General features: G+C 42.6%; 1 protein-coding gene across 1 annotated transcript in view; it reads left to right on the top strand.

The window, feature by feature from the left end:
* The window catches only part of LOC311115371 (NLR family CARD domain-containing protein 3-like), a gene marked incomplete at its 3' end in the record, with an annotated part of 115,283 nt that overhangs the window by 53,262 nt on the left and 41,246 nt on the right, over positions 1–20,775 (top strand). The window contains exon 3 of the mRNA XM_084190553.1: positions 20,031–20,147. Within this exon, the coding sequence (XP_084046679.1) occupies positions 20,031–20,147 (117 nt within the window). The remainder of the gene's footprint in view (positions 1–20,030; positions 20,148–20,775) is intronic.

The raw sequence follows: 20,775 nt of genomic DNA, 5'->3' as shown, positions 1-20,775 counted from the left end.
TGTCGGCTCGTTATCTCTGATTGGGAGCCATATTTATACTGTGTGGTTTCACCTGGGTTTTGTGGGTTTTTGTTTCCTTGATCCTGTTTAGTCAGTGTCAGATTTGGACTTCACTTTCGTCATTTTGGTTTGTTGTTTTTATCGTGGTTTCTTTAATTAAATAAAGTCTACGATGTTCGCTCAACACGCTGCGCTTTGGTCTCCTCCTTTCGACGATCGTGACAGAAAAACCCACCATAAAAGGACCAAGCAGCGCGTCCAGGAGCAAAGGGTCTGGACATGGAAGGAACTGTTGGACGGTAAAGGGTCCTGGACTTGGGAGGAGATCCTGGAGGGTATGGATCGCCGTCCATGGAGCGAGACGGTGGAGAGGCGACGGCGAGAGGAGCAACGGCGTCGGCAGAGCCAACGCCGGAAGGACGAGAGGCAACCCCAAGAAATTTTTTGGGGGGGGCACATGGCTTGGGCGACTGAGCAGCAGGAGGCTGCCACAAGGCAGATGCAGAAGGCTACCAGGTTAAGGGGGCTGACGGAGGCAGAGAAGGGACGGATTCAGGAGGCTACCAGGTTAAGGGGGCTACTGGGTAAAGCAGGGAAGGAAGGTGTAGAGGCTCGGCGAGAGGTACTGGGGTGTGTAACCAGTCCGGTCCGGCCCGTTCCTAATCCCGAGGTACAGCCAGTAGTGTGTGTTCCCCGTACGGTACGGCCTGTTCCGGCCCCTCGCACTAAGTGTACGGTGCGCGTCGCCAGCCCAGCCCGGCCTGTTCCTGAGCCTCATACGAAGCCTACGGTGCGCGTCGCCAGCCCAGCCCGGCCTGTTCCTACTCCACGCACCAGGGATACGGTGCGCTTCGTCAGCCCAGCCCGGCCTGTTCCGGCCACTCGCACCAGGGATACGGTGCGCGTCGCCAGCCCAGCCCGGCCTGTTCCTACTCCACGCACCAGGGATACGGTGCGCTTCGCCAGCCCGGCCCGGCCTGTTCCGGCCTCTCGCACCAGAGATACGGTGCGCGTCGCCAGCCCAGCCCGGCCTGTTCCTGCTCTCCGCACTAGGCCTCATGTGCGTCCCCAGGGTCCAGCATGCCCTGTTGCTGCTCTCCGCACTAGGCCTTATGTGCGTCCCCAGGGCCAAGCAGGCCCTGTTGCTGCTTCCCGCACTAGCCCTGAGATTCGTGTCCTCAGCCCGGTACCTCCAGTTCCGGCACCACGCATCAGGCCTACGGTGCGTCCCCAGGGCCAAGCATGCCCTGTTGCTTCTCCCCGCACTAGCCCTGAGATGCGTGTCCTCAGCCCGGTACCTCCTGTTCCGGCACCACGCACCAGGCCTACGATGCGCCTCAGACGGCCAGAGTCTGCCGTCTGCCCAACGGGGCCTGAACTGTCCGTCTGCCCAACGCCGTCTGAACTGCCCGTCTGCCCAACGGCGCCTGAACTGCCCGTCTGCCCAACGCCGTCTGAACTGTCCGTCTGCCAAGCGCCGCAGGAGCTGCCCGTCGGTACTGAGCCTGCAAAGCCGCCCGTCTGCCATGAGCCTTCAGAGCCGTCCGCCAGACCGGAGCCGCTAGAGCTCTCCGCCAGACAGGAGCAGCCAGAGCCTTCCGCCAGACAGGATCAGCCAGAGCCTTCCGCCAGACAGGAGCAGCCAGAGCCTTCCGCCAGACAGGATCAGCCAGAGCCTTCCGCCAGACAGGATCAGCCAGAGCCTTCCGCCAGACAGGATCAGCCAGATCCTTCTGCCAGACAGGATCAGCCAGAGCCTTCTGCCAGACAGGATCAGCCAGAGCCTTCTGCCAGCCAGGATCCGCCAGAGCCGTCCAGCCAGGATCCGCCAGAGCCAGCCAGCCAGGATCCGCCATTCAGTCCGGTGCTGCCCCTCAGTCAGGTACTGTCCCTTAGCCCGGTGCTGCTCCTTAGTCCGGTGCTGCCCCTTAGTCTGGTGCTGCCCCTTAGTCCGGTGCTGCCCCTTAGTCCGGTGCTGCCCCTTAGTCCGGTGCTGCCCCTTAGTCCTGTGCCGCCCCTTAATCCAGTGGGGTTTAGTGGGGGGGTGGTCATGTGGAAGGGGCTACGGAAGCGGAAAGTGACTAAGGTGGGGTGGGGACCACGACCTGGACCAGAACCGCCACCATGGACAGACGCCCACCCAGACCCTCCCCTAGACTGTATGCTGGTGCGCCCGGAGTGCGCACCTTTAGGGGGGGGTACTGTGACACTCTGGCTCTACTATTGGCTATACTATGCTCACTCTTCCTAGTTGTGTATAATGTTGTACAGACATTTGTGTAAACTCTTCTGTCTGTATTCTGTCTCTAAATGTTGTCTGTCACTATCACCATGTAGAATTATGTGTACAGTTGTAGGATCTTAATTTGATCACCCTCCACTGCAGAATAACTTTCCCGCAATGCAGGAAATGTAAAACTTGTAGTGTATTTGAGGTTTTAAAAGGCTTCTGAAGTTTGTAATTTCCACTTAGAAATGCCAGACTTGAGTTTCGCTTAATAAAAATGTATCAACCGCTACAAAAATGTCCATTCATTATAATTCACATAATAATTCACATTTCCTGTTGCTGCAGGAATATTTTCCTGCTGTAGCAAACTGGCTCAAATTAAGATCCTACATATGTATGTGCAAATGTACTTAGCGAATAAAGGTGATTCTGCAAAGGTTGAGTCTTGAATATTGATATATTGAATTTGACTTGCCCACATTCAGTTAGCGCCATTTTGTATGATTAGACTGACACAAACCTGTCTCAGTAGAAGTAGACTGTTAGGTCTGAGTGTTTTACTTCCATTCACTGTACTAAAATTACACCATACATTTAATTTCTCTACACACTTTACAATCATTCCTGGCATGATTATCACCTTGTAGCCTGAATTCACAACCAGAACATGTCAAGTCATTGAGATATCTACTGTTCTGCTGAGAGAGCACCTTCGTGATGACTAGCACTCTGTATATTCTTATGGGTGAGGCCTGAGCTGGAATGTGAAGCTAACTGAAGCTAACTTTAGAAAACCAGTATATCTAGCTTGCATCATAGTCCACCCCTCAGGCTAAGTTCAGGTTACAGCATCAGGCAGACATCAACAGCCGAGTTGTAGGCTACTACATGGGTTGTATTCATTAGTTTACTCCGCAGCCAACAGTTTTAAAATGTTGCATAAACAGTTTACTCCAAACGCTGTACAACGTGACCTAAACGGTTTCTGTTGCCAAACGTTTTGCTACGGTGGGCACTAATGAACACACACAACCAGTTTCGAGGAAGTGTAAGTTGTTGTTAGTCTTTCCACAGTATTTATTTGTCTCTCTTTCACACAACATACCTTCCTGAGTGAAAAGCGTTAACAGTAGATTAGAAAGAGAAACTGTTGTTGCTTGTTGTGTTTTAAGCCTGTTTTGAGAAGACAAGTCTATAGACCTATGATACAGTACACTCTTAGAAAAAAGAGTTCCAAAAGGGTCCTTTGGCTGTCCCCACAGGAGAACGCTTTTGGGTTCCAGGTAGAACCCTTCTGGCTTCCATGTAGAACCCTCGGTGGAAAGGATTCTTCATGGAACCCAAAAGGGTTCTACCTAGGACCAAAAAGGGTTCTACAAAGGGTTCTCCTATGGGGACAGCCAAAGAACTCTTTTAGATTCAAGATAGTGTAGTTGCGATCACCCTGGGGCACACAGATGGAAACAGAACGAATTCACCCCACGCATCGAATTTATATCCAAAACATTTTAAGGAGAGTAGGCCTATTATAACACTGTCTACAAAACATATCATCAACTATATTAATACACATAACAATATCATCAACTATATTAATACACATAACAATATCATCAACTATATTATTACACATAACAATATCATCAACTATATTAATACACATAACAATATCATCAACTATATTAATACACATAACAATATCATCAACTATATTAATACACATAACAATATCATCAACTATATTAATATCATAACAATATCATCAACTATATTAATACACATAACAATATCATCAACTATATTAATACACATAACAATATCATAAACTATATTAATACACATAACAATATCATCAACTATATTAATACACATAACAATATCATCAACTATGTTAATACACATAACAATATCATCAACAATTTGAATACACATAACAATATCATCAACTATATTAATACACATAACAATATCATCAACTATATTAATATCATAACAATCGTCGTCTTACCTTTTATATGTCTCTCAATAGAAGTAGAGTCTGGAATGATCATTCGGTGGTGGAAAGTTCCTTTAGTTTGTTCTGCTCATTTCCATATCAGGTTCTACCTGTTCTCTCTCCCACTCCCTGTCTCTTTATAGCTCTTACAATGTGCCTTGGAATACATTCTACAAGTGTCTGGAACTCCAAATGTAGTTCTGATTTAGTGTTCCAAATGAAAACAATTTGATTAAACTGGTTAATATGGTTAAAATACATTAAGACTGAGTAATGCTGTGATTGTTTTTATTATTTTGTATTGAAATGTTTGACTTTATTTTCCCTATGTCCTTTCAATATAGGAACAATTTGTGAAATGACAGCCTTCTGTAAATATGGACAAAAGTCTATGGATTAATTTGATGGTATGTGTCTTGCAACATTATGTAAAATGACAGGTTGAGAAACACTGCATCTTCCTAGGTGCATATATGAGAAGGAACGCAAACTGTCTCCCTATGTGTGTGCCATCCCTAAACATCAAGTGTTTGTGGTTCATTAAAATGTTTATTGTCAAGGTAAAAAAAAATATATATATATATATATATAAAAAAGTGGCTTGAACTCCATTGGAGGGATGTGACATCATTTTTCCACAAGAAATTCCATAATTTAGTGTTTTGTTGATGGTTGCCTTCAATTGGGTTGAGACCTGGTGACTGAGACGGCCATGGCATATTGTGAAACATCAGCAAGTTCAGCAGTCTTCATCACTGAAGCTCCTGCCAAACGTGCCCCAACAATCACCAATCGTTAAGCTCTTCCTGAGCAGGGTTGCAGTCTCTCTTCGTAACAGCTCCTCTCTCCCCAGGGGTAGCAGCTCCTCTCTCCCCAGGGGTAACAGCTCCTCTCTCCCCAGGGGTAACAGCTCCTCTCTCCCCAGGGGTAACAGCTCCTCTCTCCCCAGGGGTAACAGCTCCTCTCTCCCCAGGGGTATCAGCTCCTCTCTCCCCAGGGGTAGCAGCTCCTCTCTCCCCAGGGGTAACAGCTCCTCTCTCCCCAGGGGTAACAGCTCCTCTCTCCCCAGGGGTAACAGCTCCTCTCTCCCCAGGGGTAACAGCTCCTCTCTACCCTAGGATGTGAAGACATCGGTGGCTTAGCCCACAGCCAGTAGGAGGGTCTGGGAAGGAATTTCAACAGCTAAATCCATGAATACAACACTAGTGTATTGCCAAAAACCACTCAAGAACTTCAAATATAGACTCTGACCTGTCCAATGAGCCAAACTGATTAAATAATCCCACAGTACCTAAACACTCTCTCTCTCTCTCTCTCTCTCTCTCTCTCTCTCTCTCTCTCTCTCTCTGCAGTAATTAGAATCCCTATATCAGCTTTTAGTGATAGACTACTGTGTGTTCTCCCCTCCTCTGTCTCTTTCCATCACTTTCTCTGCGTCGTCTAGTGATGTCTTTCATCTTGTCTGGTGTCTCTCTCCATCGACTCCCGAGTGGTGCAGTGGTTTAAAGCACTGCATCGCAGTTCTAGCTGTGCCATTAGACATCCTGGTTCGTGACCGGGAGACCCATGGGCGGCGCACAATTGGTCCAGCGTCGTCCAAGGTAGGGGAGGGTTTGGCCGGCAGGGATGTGGGTTCGTTTCCCACGGGGGGCCAGTATGAAAAATAAAAAAATAAAAAATAAAAACATGTATGCTGTAGTATGCATTTACTAACGGTAAGTCGCTCTGGATAAGAGCGTCTGCTAAATGACTAAAATGTAAACAGAACCAGTTACATCATATTATCCTGTTGCTGTCTCTGTGTCTTGTCTGGTGTCTCTCTCCATCATATCCTATTCTTCTGTTGCTGTCTCTGTGTCTTGTCTGGTGTCTCTCTCCATCATATCCTATTCTTCTGTTGCTGTCTCTGTGTCTTGTCTGGTGTCTCTCTCCATCATATCCTATTCTTCTGTTGCTGTCTCTGTGTCTTGTCTGGTGTCTCTCTCCATCATATCCTATTCTTCTGTTGCTGTCTCTGTGTCTTGTCTGGTGTCTCTCTCCATCATATCCTATTCTTCTGTTGCTGTCTCTGTGTCTTGTCTGGTTTCTCTCTCCATCATATCATATTCTTCTGTTGCTGTCTCTGTGTCTTGTCTGGTGTCTCTCTCCATCATATCCTATTCTTCTGTTGCTGTCTCTGTGTCTTGTCTGGTGTCTCTCTTCATCATATCCTATTCTTCTGTTGCTGTCTCTGTGTCTTGTCTGGTTTCTCTCTCCATCATATCATATTCTTCTGTTGCTGTCTCTGTGTCTTGTCTGGTGTCTCTCTCCATCATATCCTATTCTTCTGTTGCTGTCTCTGTGTCTTGTCTGGTGTCTCTCTCCATCATATCATATTCTTCTGTTGCTGTCTCTATGTCTTGTCTGATGTCTCTCTTTAGTTTTGCAATCCAAATTTGGAGCTATTGGAATTGTAACATGTTGTCCCATGTACATGGTGTAATTTACTGATGGTCCCTAATTAACCCCATAGGGATATCCAAATTCAACCCAAATTTACCACAGGCATTACGATTGGGTCGGGTGCAGTTGCATTCTGAATTGATTATTACTTGGTGTGGGCATGTGGGCAACCTTCATTTACGTTGTGATGCAGTCACAACCACAAGTCTCACTAAACTCAGTTTTGGACAAGACTGACTTTATGACCAAAATTATCCAACATTTTTCAGCGGAATTGTGCCATGTTTATTCTGGTGATAACTGGATCACTGGCTGTCTCATGGAGTGTGTGAGGGTGAGTGTCATGGTCGGGATGGCCTGAACTCAGAGCCTGATAGAATACCAAGGAAAACCATAGTAACTGCAGTAGAACATGGTGGAACAAAGCCAGATGGCAGTAACCTCACTTACTGCTGTTTCCTTGGTTTTTACTGGGATTTTGTAGTTACATCAAATTTGACCCTCCATTTTCTCTGAAACAGAAGATAATTGAACCAGGACACTTTGTCACAAGATATAACAGATACTATGAAGCCTGATTTAGGTCTGAACTCATCTTTGACCAAATGTGTAGCAGCAGTTTGCAATTGTACGGCAGAATAGCTGTGTACATAATCCTAATACCTCTTCACGGACTACATTTGAACACTTGAACAGTGTCTTCTGTTAGGGTGTGAACTGGTATGGTAAGATTACCTAGTGGGGACAGTAACTGAAAGGTTGCTGGTTCGAATACCTGAGCCGTCAAGGTAAATATCTGTCTGTGCCCTTAAGCAAGGCACTTACACCTGATTTGCTCCAGGGGGCGCCGTACTACTATGACCCTGTAAAACAACACATTTCACTGCATCTATCCGGTGTCTGTGACAATACATTTACAAATATTTTATTTATTTATTACAACAGTTAATTTAACAATGCTGGTTATAAATATTGTTGACATTCATCCAAGGACACCTTGACTTGCATTACACTCTCACTCCAGAAAAATATTCTCATAAAATCATATGACCTATAATTAGAGAAAAGGATTCCTGTAAACGTGGCCTGCTACAAGCAGGAAACAAGTTATGGATGCGTGATCTGTCTTGGCATCTTTTTGGGGTAACCACATTGGAACATTCCAACATTAATCTTTAAGGACATGAACTGGCAGAACAGGTTTCAGCAAAGTATGGAGTCATTGTTTTCAGGAAGGTGTCTCCATGGCGATAGGAGGGGCAGGAGGCAGACTAAGGGCAAGGGAAGCCACCTGAACTACTGCCCTACAAAGGCAAAGAGCAGTCTACGCAAACAGTGGATCTGAGAAAAATGGCTTTAAAGTTGGGTTTTTTGTCCAATCATATCAACCATGACCACTGATCTGACCTATGACCCCTTAAATGATGATACTGCACTCTGCCTTTGTATGACCTTAAACAGCTGTATGGATCATGCAAATGCAAAGTGCAGTATCTAAAAAATCTAAATGTGTTTATCAGCTTTCTTGTTGTTTTTCTGTTTGATGGAAACAGTTTGAGTGTTGTAACTATATTCCAACTGTATTTAATGGTGTTATGTAGTCGTGTTTCCATGTTTTCAATGTTGTATTGGAGTAGGCCTAACCCTCACCAATATTTCTGGTGATGGAGAGAGACACCAGACAAGATGAGAGACATCAATAGACGACACAGAGAAAGTGATGGAGAAAGACACCTGACAAGACACAGAGACAGCAACAGAAGAATATGATATGATGGAGAGAGACACCAGACAAGACACAGAGACAGCAACAGAAGAATAGGATATGATGGAGAGAGACACCAGACAAGATGAGAGACATCAATAGACGACACAGAGAAAGTGATGGAGAGAGACAGAGGAGGGGAGAACACACAGTAGACTATCACTAAAAGCTGATATACTGTAGGGATTAATGCACTGTGTGTGTGAGAGAGAGAGAGAGAGAGAGCGAGAGAGAGAGAGAGAGAGAGAGAGAGAGAGAGAGAGAGAGAGAGAGAGAGAGAGAGAGAGAGAGAGAGAGAGAGAGAGAGTGTTTTTAGGTACTGTGGGATTCTTTAATCAGTTTGGCTCATTGGGCAGGTCAGAGTCTATGTTTTAGAGTTCATGAGTGGTTTTTGGCAATACACTGGTGATGTATTCATGGATTTACCTGTTGAAATTCCTTCCCGGACCCTCCTACTGGCTGTGGGCTAAGCCACCGATGTCTTCACATTCTAGGGTAGAGAGGAGCTTCTACCCCTGGGGAGAGAGGAGATGCTACCCCTGGGGAGAGAGGAGCTGTTACCCCTGGGGAGAGAGGAGCTGTTACCCCTGGTGAGAGAGGAGCTGTTACCCCAGGGGAGAGAGGAGCTGCTACCCCTGGGGAGAGAGGAGCTGCTACCCCTGGGGAGAGAGGAGCTGCTACCCCTGGGGAGAGAGGAGCTGATATCCCTGGGGAGAGAGGAGCTGTTACCCCTCGGGAAAGAGGAGCTGTTACCCCTGGGGAGAGAGGAGCTGATACCCCTGGGGAGAGAATAACTTTTACCCCTGGGGAGAGAGGAGCTGCTACTCCTGGGGAGAGAGGAGCTGTTACCCCTGGGGAGAGAGGCGCTGCTACCCCTGGGGAGAGAGGAGCTGTTACCCCTGGGGAGAGAGGAGCTGATACCCCTGGGGAGAGAGGAGCTGTTACCCCTGGGGAGAGAGGAGCTGCTACCCTTGGGGAGAGAGGGGCTGATACCCCTGGGGAGAGAGGAGTTGCCACCCCTGGGGAGAGAGGAGCTGCTACCCCTGGGGAGAGAGGAGCTGATACCCCTGGGGAGAGAGGAGCTGTTACCCCTGGGGAGAGAGGAGCTGCAACGAAGAGAGACTGCAACCCTGCTCGGGAAGAGCTTAACGATTGGTGATTGTTGGGGCACGTTTGGCAGGAGCTTCAGTGATGAAGACTGCTGAACTTGCTGATGTTTCACAATATGCCATGTCCGTTTCAGTCACCAGGTCTCAACCCAATTGAAGACAACCATCAACAAAACACTAAATTATGGAATTTCTTGTGGAAGAATGATGTCACATCCCTCAAATAGAGTTCCAGACACTTTTCTTTTTTCTTTTCTTTTTTTTCAACCTTGACAATAAACATTTTAATGAACCACAAACACTTGATGTTTAGGGATGGCACACACATAGGGAGACAGTTTGCGTTCCTTCTCACATATGCACCTAGGAAGATGCAGTGTTTCTCAACCTGTCATTTTACATAATGTTGCAAGACACATACCATCAAATGAATCCATAGACTTTTGTCCATATTTACAGAAGGCTGTCATTTCACAAATTGTTCCTATATTGAAAGGACATAGGGAAAATAAAGTCAAACATTTCAATACAAAATAATAAAAACAATCACAGCATTACTCAGTCTTAATGTATTTTAACCATATTAACCAGTTTAATCATTGTTTTCATTTGGAACACTAAATCAGAACTACATTTGGAGTTCCAGACACTTGTAGAATGTATGCCAAGGCACATTGTAAGAGCTATAAAGAGACAGGGAGTGGGAGAGAGAACAGGTAGAACCTGATATGGAAATGAGCAGAACAAACTAAAGGAACTTTCCACCACCGAATGATCATTCCAGACTCTACTTCTATTGAGAGACATATAAAAGGTAAGACGACGATTGTTATGTATATTCAAATTGTTGATGATATTGTTATGTGTATTAATATAGTTGATGATATGTTTTGTAGACAGTGTTATAATAGGCCTACTCTCCTTAAAATGTTTTGGATATAAATTAGATGCGTGGGATGAATTCGTTCTGTTTCCATCTGTGTGCCCCAGGGTGATCGCTCCTACACTATCTTGAATCTAAAAGGGTTCTTTGGCTGTCCCCATAGGAGAACCCTTTGTAGAACCCTTTTTGGTCCTAGGTAGAACCCTTTTGGGTTCCATGAAGAATCCTTTCCACAGAGGGTTCTACATGGAAGCCAGAAGGGTTTTACCTGGAACCCAAAAGCGTTCTCCTGTGGGGACAGCCAGAGGACCCTTTTGGAACTCTTTTTTCTAAGAGTGTACTGTATCATAGGTCTATAGACTTGTCTTCTCAAAACAGGCTTAAAACACAACAAGCAACAACATTTTCTCTTTCTAATCTACTGTTAACTCTTTTCACTCAGGAAGGTATGTTGTGTAAAAGAGAGACAAATAAATACTGTGGAAAGACTAACAACAACTTATATTTCCTCAAAACAGATTGTGTGTGTTCATTAGTGCCCACCGTAGCAAAACGTTTGGCAACAGAAACCGTTTAGGTCACGTTGTACAGCGTTTGGAGTAAACTGTTTATGCAACATTTTAAAAGTGTTTGCTGCGGTGTAAACTGATGAATACGACCCAGGTTGTAGCCTACAACTCGGCTGTTGATGTCTGCCTGATGCTGTAACCTGAACTTAGCCTGAGGGGTGTACTATGATGCAAGCTAGATATACTGGTTTTCTAAAGTTAGCTTCAGTTAGCTTCACATTCCAGCTCAGGCCTCATCCATTAGAATATACAGAGCGCTAGTCATCAGGAAGGTGCTCTCTCAGCAGAACAGTAGATATCTCAATGACTTGACATGTTCTGGTTGTGAATTCAGGCTACAAGGTGAGAATCATGCCAGGAATGATTGTAAAGTGTGTAGAGAAATTAAATGTATGGTGTAATTTTTGTACAGTGAATGGAAGTAAAACACTCAGACCTAACAGTCTACTTCTACTGAGACAGGTTTGTGTCAGTCTAATCATACAAAATGGTGATAACTGAACACGGGCAAGTCAAATTCAATATATCAATATTCAAGACTCAACCTTTGCAGAATCAGAATCACCTTTATTCGCCAAGTACATTTACATGTACATATGTAGGATCTTAATTTGAGCCAGTTTGCTACAGCAGGAAAATATTCCTGCAGCAACAGGAAATGTGAATTATTATGTGAATTATAATTAATGGACATTTTTGTAGCGGTTGATACATTTTCATTAAGCGAAACTCAAGCCTGACATTTCTAAGTGGAAATTACAAACTTCAGAAGCCTTTTAAAACCTCAAATACACTACAAGTTTTACATTTCCTGCATTGCGGGAAAGTTATTCTGCAGTGGAGGGTGATCAAATTAAGATCTGTACACATAATTCTACATGGTGATAGTGACAGACAACATTTAGAGACAGAATACAGACAGAAGAGTTTACACAAATGTCTGTACAACATTATACACAACTAGGAAGAGTGAGCATAGAGCTATAAGATAATGAACAGTGGATATACAGATATACAGTACAGTGGGTATACAGTTGGTATACAGATATACAGTACAGTGGGAATACAGTTGATATACAGATATACAGTACAGTGGGTATACAGTTGGTATACAGATATACAGTACAGTGGGAATACAGTTGATATACAGATATACAGTACAGTGGGTATACAGTTGGTATACAGATATACAGTACAGTGGGAATACAGTTGATATACAGATATACAGTACAGTGGGAATACAGGTGGTATACAGATATACAGTACAGTGGGAATGCAGTTGGTATACAGATATACAGTACAGTGGGAATACAGTTGATATACAGATATACAGTACAGTGGATATACAGTTGGTATACAGATATACAGTACAGTGGGAATACAGTTGATATACAGATATACAGTACAGTGGGAATACAGTTGGTATACAGATATACAGTACAGTGGGAATACAGTTGATATACAGATATACAGTACATTGGGAATACAGTTGGTATACAGATATACAGTACAGTGGATATACAGTTGATATACAGATATACAGTACAGTGGGAATACAGTTGATGTACAGATATACAGTACAGTGGGAATAAAGTTGGTATACAGATATACAGTACAGTGGGAATACAGTTGGTATACAGATATACAGTACAGTGGGAATACAGTTGGTATACAGATATACAGTACAGTGGGAATACAGTTGATATACAGATATACAGTACAGTGGGAATACAGTTGGTATACAGATATACAGTACAGTGGGAATACAGTTGATATACAGATATACAGTACATTGGGAATACAGTTGGTATACAGATATACAGTACAGTGGATATACAGTTGATATACAGATATACAGTACAGTGGGAATACAGTTGATGTACAGATATACAGTACAGTGGGAATACAGTTGGTATACAGATATACAGTACAGTGGGTATACATATACAGTACCAGTATAAATATATCTAAGAGAGATGAACAGAGTGCTAATGCAGTATAGTTCAGTTATTTAGTGTACAGTTCAGAGACGGCTTGATGTGGTGTGCAGCATAGAGTGCATAGTCCTTTAGTCTCTATGGGCCAGATGGTAGTGTACAGTTCAGAGATGGCTTGATGTGGTGTGCAGCATAGAGTGCATAGTCCTTTAGTCTCTATGGGCCAGATGGTAGTGTACAGTTCAGAGATGGCTTGATGTGGTGTGCAGCATAGAGTGTATAGTCCTTTAGTCTCAATGGACCAGATGGTAGTGTACAGTTCAGAGATGGCTTGATGTGGTGAGCAGCATAGAGTGTATAGTCCTTTAGTCTCTATGGGCCAGATGGTAGTGTACAGTTCAGAGATGGCTTGATGTGGTGTGCAGCATAGAGTGTATAGTCCTTTAGTCTCTATGGGCCAGATGGTAGTGTACAGTTCAGAGATGGCTTGATGTGGTGTGCAGCATAGAGTGTATAGTCCTTTAGTCTCTATGGACCAGATGGTAGTGTACAGTTCAGAGATGGCTTGGTGTGGTGAGCAGCATAGAGTGTATAGTCCTTTAGTCTCTATGGGCCAGATGGCCAGTTGGTGAGGGCTACAGCATGGGGAAAGAAACTGTTCAGATGGGTCTATAACATCCAATCACATAGGTTTACAGCAGCTAACAGTTGCAACGTTATTGCTAATAACTCAAATTGCCTTATTTAGATAAAAACATAATCTCTGTACAGATGTAGGATCTTAATGTGATCACCCAGTTGCAGGAGAACTAAAACGTGTAGTGTATTTGAGTGTATTTAAGCTTTAGAAAAGGTTTCTGAAGATGATCAATTCCACTTTTGTATTAAAATAATTGTTCATTAATTATAATCCACATAATAATTCAAATGTCCTGTTGCTGCAGGATTATTTTCCTGCTGTAGCAAACTGGCTAAAATTAAGATCCTACATCTGTAGCAATACACCTCTCTTTGATGTACATGGCTATATCAGGATTGACTTTTGACCATTTGACATCTTTTATTTACTGTTGTTTAGGCTGGTTGAATGAGTCGCCTATAAAAGCTACTTCATCTGCAAGAGAACAGGCGGCTGCACCAGCGACTGTAAGAAGTTATGTGATTTCCTCATATGAACGTGAAAGTAAGTGTGTAGCCTACGCAGTTACACAATGGCTGTTGAAACTGTGGCACATATTTCTCTGTAACATTAGAGGTCGGATAAATGTGTTGATATGTAGGAAAGACGGGCAGACTCTCGTAGGTCTAGGCTAAACTACAAACTATTATAAGGTTAGGTCGACGTCAGACATTCAATAGTCAGAGTAGGTTTGAGCTATGATCACTTATCATGCTGACAAACCTGATGGTCTCCATTGGAAATAGTGTGTAAAATACCATGTGTGTGACATGTCCATGGAGAAGAGATGTCACAACTACATATTCATGTGATTGCATTAAATCACCTGACTGTTTCGATATGTCTGTTAGTAAATGTTTTATAAGAGATAATTAATAAATGATAACAATTTACATTCAAGAATTACTGTGTTAACTACAACCAACATGTTGGATCTCTGTTTAGGGGTCAGTTCTCTAAAATGAGTCTCTCTGGGGAGAGAGAGGAGGGGGGCCCTGCCTCTAAAATGAGTCTCTCTGGGGAACATGACACCAAAGCTAAGAGGTGAGATGACAATTTTGTTTAAGGATTATTAAGAGTTTATTTCCTAAATGCTATTTCCACAATTTTTCACGTGTTTTTTAATCAGAAATGGTTGCTTATGGGTACCTTCAATATTACTGTTCTCAGATGTTTAATTAATAGATTTTAGATGTGTATTATTTTTTATTGCAAAACACTATATATCCATTGTTTAGCTGAAATGGATTATTCGTATCCTGTATATTTGACTGTATTATCTGGTTGTCTCACCTAGCTATCTTAAGATGAATGCACTTACTGTAAATCTCTCTGGGTAGGAGCATCTGCTAAACAGGTGGGGCTCTGCCCTGAATGACAGGTCACCACTGCTCCAAAACAATTACATGTTGCACAGGAACCACTGACTCGCTGCATGTTTCTATTATCAAGACACCTGCTGGTACCTCTTAACTGGTTAGTACAGCTCATGAGGTGTCCTAAATATCTGCCAACTCGGTGGGACACTTATGAATAAAGAGGCTTCATGCATAGCTTTAATTTATACCCATAAGAGTAGGCCTAAAACTGCTTTATTCTCAGCACTTATACGACACATTTTCTACTCTGAGACGCTTTTTGGATATGGGCCCAGATCTCAAAATATTGTAACGACCCAGTATTAAATGAGTCTATCTGGGGAGAGAGAGTACCAATTTTACTACTCTGAGACGCTTTTTGGATACGTGCCCAGATCTCAATATATTGTTTTAAAAAACGATTTTATTTTGTTTGACATAATAAAAAAAGAATATTACTAATGTACCCGACTTTAAAGACTGCTTTTAGTTTATTATGTGGCACTGCTCATGTCCGCGTTCTGAAACTGTCCGCGTCCACGTACAGAACTGTCCGCGTCCACGTACAGAACTGTCCGCGTCCGGGTACGTTTTGGCGCCAAGCATATTGTCCTGTTACGCGCAGAGTGGTCTGAGGTGATGTTGGGAAATGACGACGGAGTTCGTTACAGTGTTGAGACGCCGAAGTTTATTGTTCAATTTGCTTTTTTTGCGTAATGGTCAGTGACAGTATGAGTGTAGCCAGATCCTTTTCACTCGCTATCCTTGTTTAATTGTGTGGTTCAACGGGTTCGTCATCATCCTCGAGGGACAGACGAACGACCTGCTAGCTAGCCAAGCTAGTCGGTACAGCTAGCTAAGCTAGCTACTCTACCAGCAGCATCCTAGTTATCCTAGCTACCACTACATCATCACCGGCTGCCTGCATTTCTTGTGGACCGATGGAGCTCCCGGGTTGTTTCTTCCACCTGTTAAATACCGTGGAGGGCTTCTCCCTCTCTCGTTGACGGATGCTGGCTACCTACCATCCCTCTGTCCGGTTCTCCTCTCTTCACTAGATGGACGGTAACTTTAGTGTTTAATCCCTCTGTGTCCAAGGACTGAACTTTTGAATATTATTTTCGGGGCGCCTCAAGTGACATTTTTTACAACGTTTATTTCTGATAAAATTAGTTCATTGCATCCGCCATGGAGCCCAGTTTCATAATATTACCTTCTGTCCCTGGTTATGAAGTAATCGCGAAACAACAGGCCTTATTTTAGGGTATTTTTCACCCTACCAGCTCCTATTAGTTCTATTGAGCTCCGTGACACCGACTCGCCTTCAGAACGTTCTATTCCCAGCCCATTGTTCTGCGTCACAATGCCAGCTTCACTATTGTTATCAATGAGACCTGCCTGCATTAACCCTGTAGGTTTACCTCAGGTAACTTATTATTAACAAGGTTACGGCTACTTGGTGAACGTTAACCCTGTAGGTTTACCTCAGGTAACTTATTATTAACAATGTTACAGCTACTTGGTGAGCGTTAACCCTGTAGGTTTACCTCAGGTAACTTATTATTACCAAGGTTACGGCTACTTGGTGAGCATTAACCCTGTAGGTTTACCTCAGGTAACTTATTATTAACAAGGTTACGGCTACTTGGTGAGCGTTAACCCTGTAGGTTTACCTCAGGTAACTTATTATTAACAAGGTTACGGCTACTTGGTGAGCATTAACCCTGTAGGTTTACCTCAGGTAACTTATTATTAACAAGGTTACGGAGACTTGGTGAGCGTTAACCCTGTAGGTTTACCTCAGGTAACTTATTATTACCAAGGTTACGGCTACTCGGTGAGCGTTAACCCTGTAGGTTTACCTCAGGTAACTTATTATTAACAAGGTTATGGCTACTTGGTGAGCGTTAACCCTGTAGGTTTACCTCAGGTAACTTATTATTAACAAGGTTACGGCTACTTGGTGAGCGTTAACCCTGTAGGTTTACCTCAGGTAACTTATTATTAACAAGGTTACAGCTACTTGGTGAGCGTTAACCCTGTAGGTTTACCTCAGGTAACTTATTATTAACAAGGTTAAGGCTACTTGGTGAGCGTTAATCCTGTAGATTTACCTCAGGTAACTTATTATTAACAAGGTTACGGCTACTTGGTGAGCGTGAACCCTGTAGGTTTACCTCAGGTAACGTATTATTAACAAGGTTACGAATGCTGCGCAGGTTCACTGAGTTGCAAACCAAATGGGTATAATGGGGTGATTGTTGTCTAATCGGGTGGTCTAGCTAATGGATTTGTAGATCTGACACAGTTGCTACCTCAGATTATGAGCCTAGCAAGTGTCATGAAGTGTCAGGTCTCCCGAGTGGTCCAGTGGTCTAGTGCCACTAGAGATCCTTGTTGTCGTAGCCGGCCGCGACCGGGAGACCCGTGGGTTCGCTTCCCACTGTAGGCCAGTTTGAAAAAATAAATAAATAATGTATGCACTCACTAACTGTAAATCGCTCTGGATAAGAGCGTCTGCTAAATGACGTAAATGTAATGAATGAGTTATGTAGTATCCACATACGGCCACAAGGAGGAGCAAGAGTGCCGTAAACCCATACTGTTTTTTGCCATATAAACCCTAAACCTAACAATCAATCAAATGTATTTATAAAGCCCTTTTTACACCAGCAGATGTCACAAAGTGCTATACAGAAACTCTTACCCTACTTATAACCTATTTTAGCGGTAACCCTAACCCCTAATTCTAGGGTAGGGTAGCCTAGAACACTTTTAGAAACTATTTTAGAAATAATATTATCTTAGTAAATACAATTATAGTATTAAATAGCGTTTTGATTATTTTGTTGTTATTTTATTATATGTATAATTGCAAAACAGAACACTTGATAAATAAGACACATTTGTTTTATTTTTCAAATGTGGTTTGAATTGAGTGACCTAGTAACCTCTGTGTGAAGGTCCAGCAATTGGCATGGGGCAGGTTTGAGACTGATCTAATACACTTTATTTCTCAGCTGCCTCACCAATGTCTGTATGTGAATTAATAACTTTTAATTGCTAAATATTTCCAATAGAAGGCAGCATAAGACCACGAAGCATCAGTTATAGGCTACAAGCAGCAATATGATTGACATAAAATAGCATATATAAATATATAATATAATTGGTTATTTAGCAGACGCTCTTATCCAGAGCGACTTACAGGAGCAATTAGGGTTAAGTGCCTTGCTCAAGGGCACATCGACAGATTTTTCACCTAGTCGGCTCGGGGATTAGAACCAGCAACCTTTCGGTTACTGGCACAACGCTCTTAACCACTAAGCTACCTGCCGCCCGCATGCAACCAAATACTATGTGTCCCATGATTTTCTGAAATGGTCACTCATTACTTTAGTTAGCTATATATCTCGTATTAGGCCTGTGATGCTTTTGGAAGAGCAATTAAATAGTGACTATAGCAGGTGTTGAACCCCTGGTAAATAATCACTAGTCAGATGCTCCAACCTCAACCCTAGTATACATGCATTATGAAATATCTAATATTGCGATTAAACAACCTCGGAATAGAAAAGACAAGAGTGCGTCTTCCAGCCCACCAATAAATTACATCATGCAACCCTTGCGGTTAGCAAATGTACCTCAACATGCCCCTCGCTTGTGCTAGAAGGCAGAGTGCTCGCTGCTAGTTGATGAATCTGACAATGAATGTACTAGGAAAATACATTTTTCTCGACCAGAGGTGACTAAATTAATGTTCAGGCTTATTGATAATCATTATAGTAATGAAGTATAATTTCAAAACATGAGTATAAAAACAGGTAATAATAAACATGAATCATCATTATATTATTTCACAGAAATCTGTTAAATGCTTTTTCAGTCGTTCCTCTTGCGTTAGCAGTGTGGAAAGGAACAGTAAAATGCATGTGCAGGAGTTTTCCTGTGAGGAGGAGTGGTGGTGTATCCAGGGAGAAAACTAAACTAACCTTCTGAAATGTCATTCGTGATCTTATGCCTCCATCTTTTGGAATTATTTAGTAACTGCAGTAGTACTGAATAAAGTATATCCTTACTAAAGTAGTAATTACTCAGAATTGCAAAATATGACATTTTCAAGTTCATTTTACCACTTACGACCATAACATAACAATTTATAGCAGAACAAACAATGAAACTGACATAAACCAAAAACACCATACATTTAGTTAACTATATGTATATACTATTTATTTAGATGGGTGACATTATCTGCCAAAGTAACACCACTGTAGATAAAGAAGAGCTCTCCAGTAGGTGAACCAAAACTTTCAAAGACCATTTTCTCAAAATTGAGGTTACAAGTTTATCATCTTTCAAAGCAGAATTACTTTCCCATTGTTCCTCAACTGTAGTGTATGATATACCTTTTTCTAGCTGAGTCTCTACTTTTATCCAATGTCAAAAACACAAATGTCAAATTTTGCTACATAAAATTGAGCTGATCGGTCACATTTGACTATGTAAAACTTAGCAGTACTACTGAGGCAGATATATATTATTACTGTGTAAAACCTAGCAATAATACTTATTTCTCTGAGAGTGAGACAGATATATATTATTACCTTGTAAAACCTAGCAGTACTACTTATTTCTCTGAGAGTGAGGCAGATATATATATATTATTACTGTGTAAAACCTAGCAGTACTACTTATTTCTCTGAGAGTGAGGCAGATATATTATTACTGTGTAAAACCTAGCAGTACTACTTATTTCTCTGAGAGTGAGGCAGATATATAGCATTGTGCAAAAAAACATGATTATTTGTCTCTCTGAAGTGAAACCATCAAGTGATAGATTTTAAACAAATACATGTCTGTCATCGAACAACCCCATGCCATGATTAGATAGTGAAAAAACAAACCAATCTCTTTAATAATTTCTTTAAACAATAAAAGCTAATTGACCAACATTTCTGAAAATGGATATATAGCGTTTTGGAATGAAACTCTTCTTATGTTTCCCCATCTGAGCTCAGAGTAGATGAGAGACGTAATGTTTGTCTCTGTTGTGTTGAAGCCCAATCAAGCAGGAGAGACCAGCCTCCCCTGTACCCAGCTGTGTGTCCATGAAGAGTGACCTGTCTATGCATCAACCTATACAGTTTAGAGAGGGAGACTTTTCTACTGAACAAAGGTAAGAAGAACTCATGGGTCATGGTCAGTGAGTTAAACAACACTGTCTCTAGTCATTTCTCCTCTCCCATTTTCCCATTTCTTTTTGTTGTTTTCATAATCCATATGCTAAATATTTTTTCCATTTTCATAGTCCTGAAACAATATTAAACAAACACAACATTCCCTGTGTGTGTGTGTGTCTGTCAGTGAGTGTGTGTGTGTGTGTGTGTGTGTGTGTGTGTGTGTGTGCACTCCCTGGATGAGGCGATGTAATCTCTATCCTGATTGCCTAGTCACTTTTACCCCTACCTACATGTACATATTTCCTAAATTACCTCAACTACCTGGTACCCCTGCACGTTGACTCAGTACTGGTACTCCTTGTATATAGTCTAGTTATTAACTCAACTTCCTGGTACCCCTGCACATTGACTCAGTACTGGTACTCCTTGTATATAGTCTAGTTATTACCTCAACTACCTGGTACCCCTGCACATTGACTCAGTACTGGTACTCCTTGTATATAGTCTAGTTATTACATCAACTACCTGGTACCCCTGCACATTGACTCAGTACTGGTACTCCTTGTATATAGTCTAGTTATTACCTCAACTACCTGGTACCCCTGCACGTTGACTCAGTACTGG

Source organism: Coregonus lavaretus, assembly GCF_964263955.1.
Source record: "Coregonus lavaretus genome assembly, contig: HAP1_SCAFFOLD_564, whole genome shotgun sequence".
NCBI classification, from domain to species: Eukaryota; Metazoa; Chordata; class Actinopteri; order Salmoniformes; family Salmonidae; genus Coregonus; species Coregonus lavaretus.
Note: the sequence above shows the minus strand (reverse complement) of the source record. Positions and strands in the feature narration are given on the sequence as shown.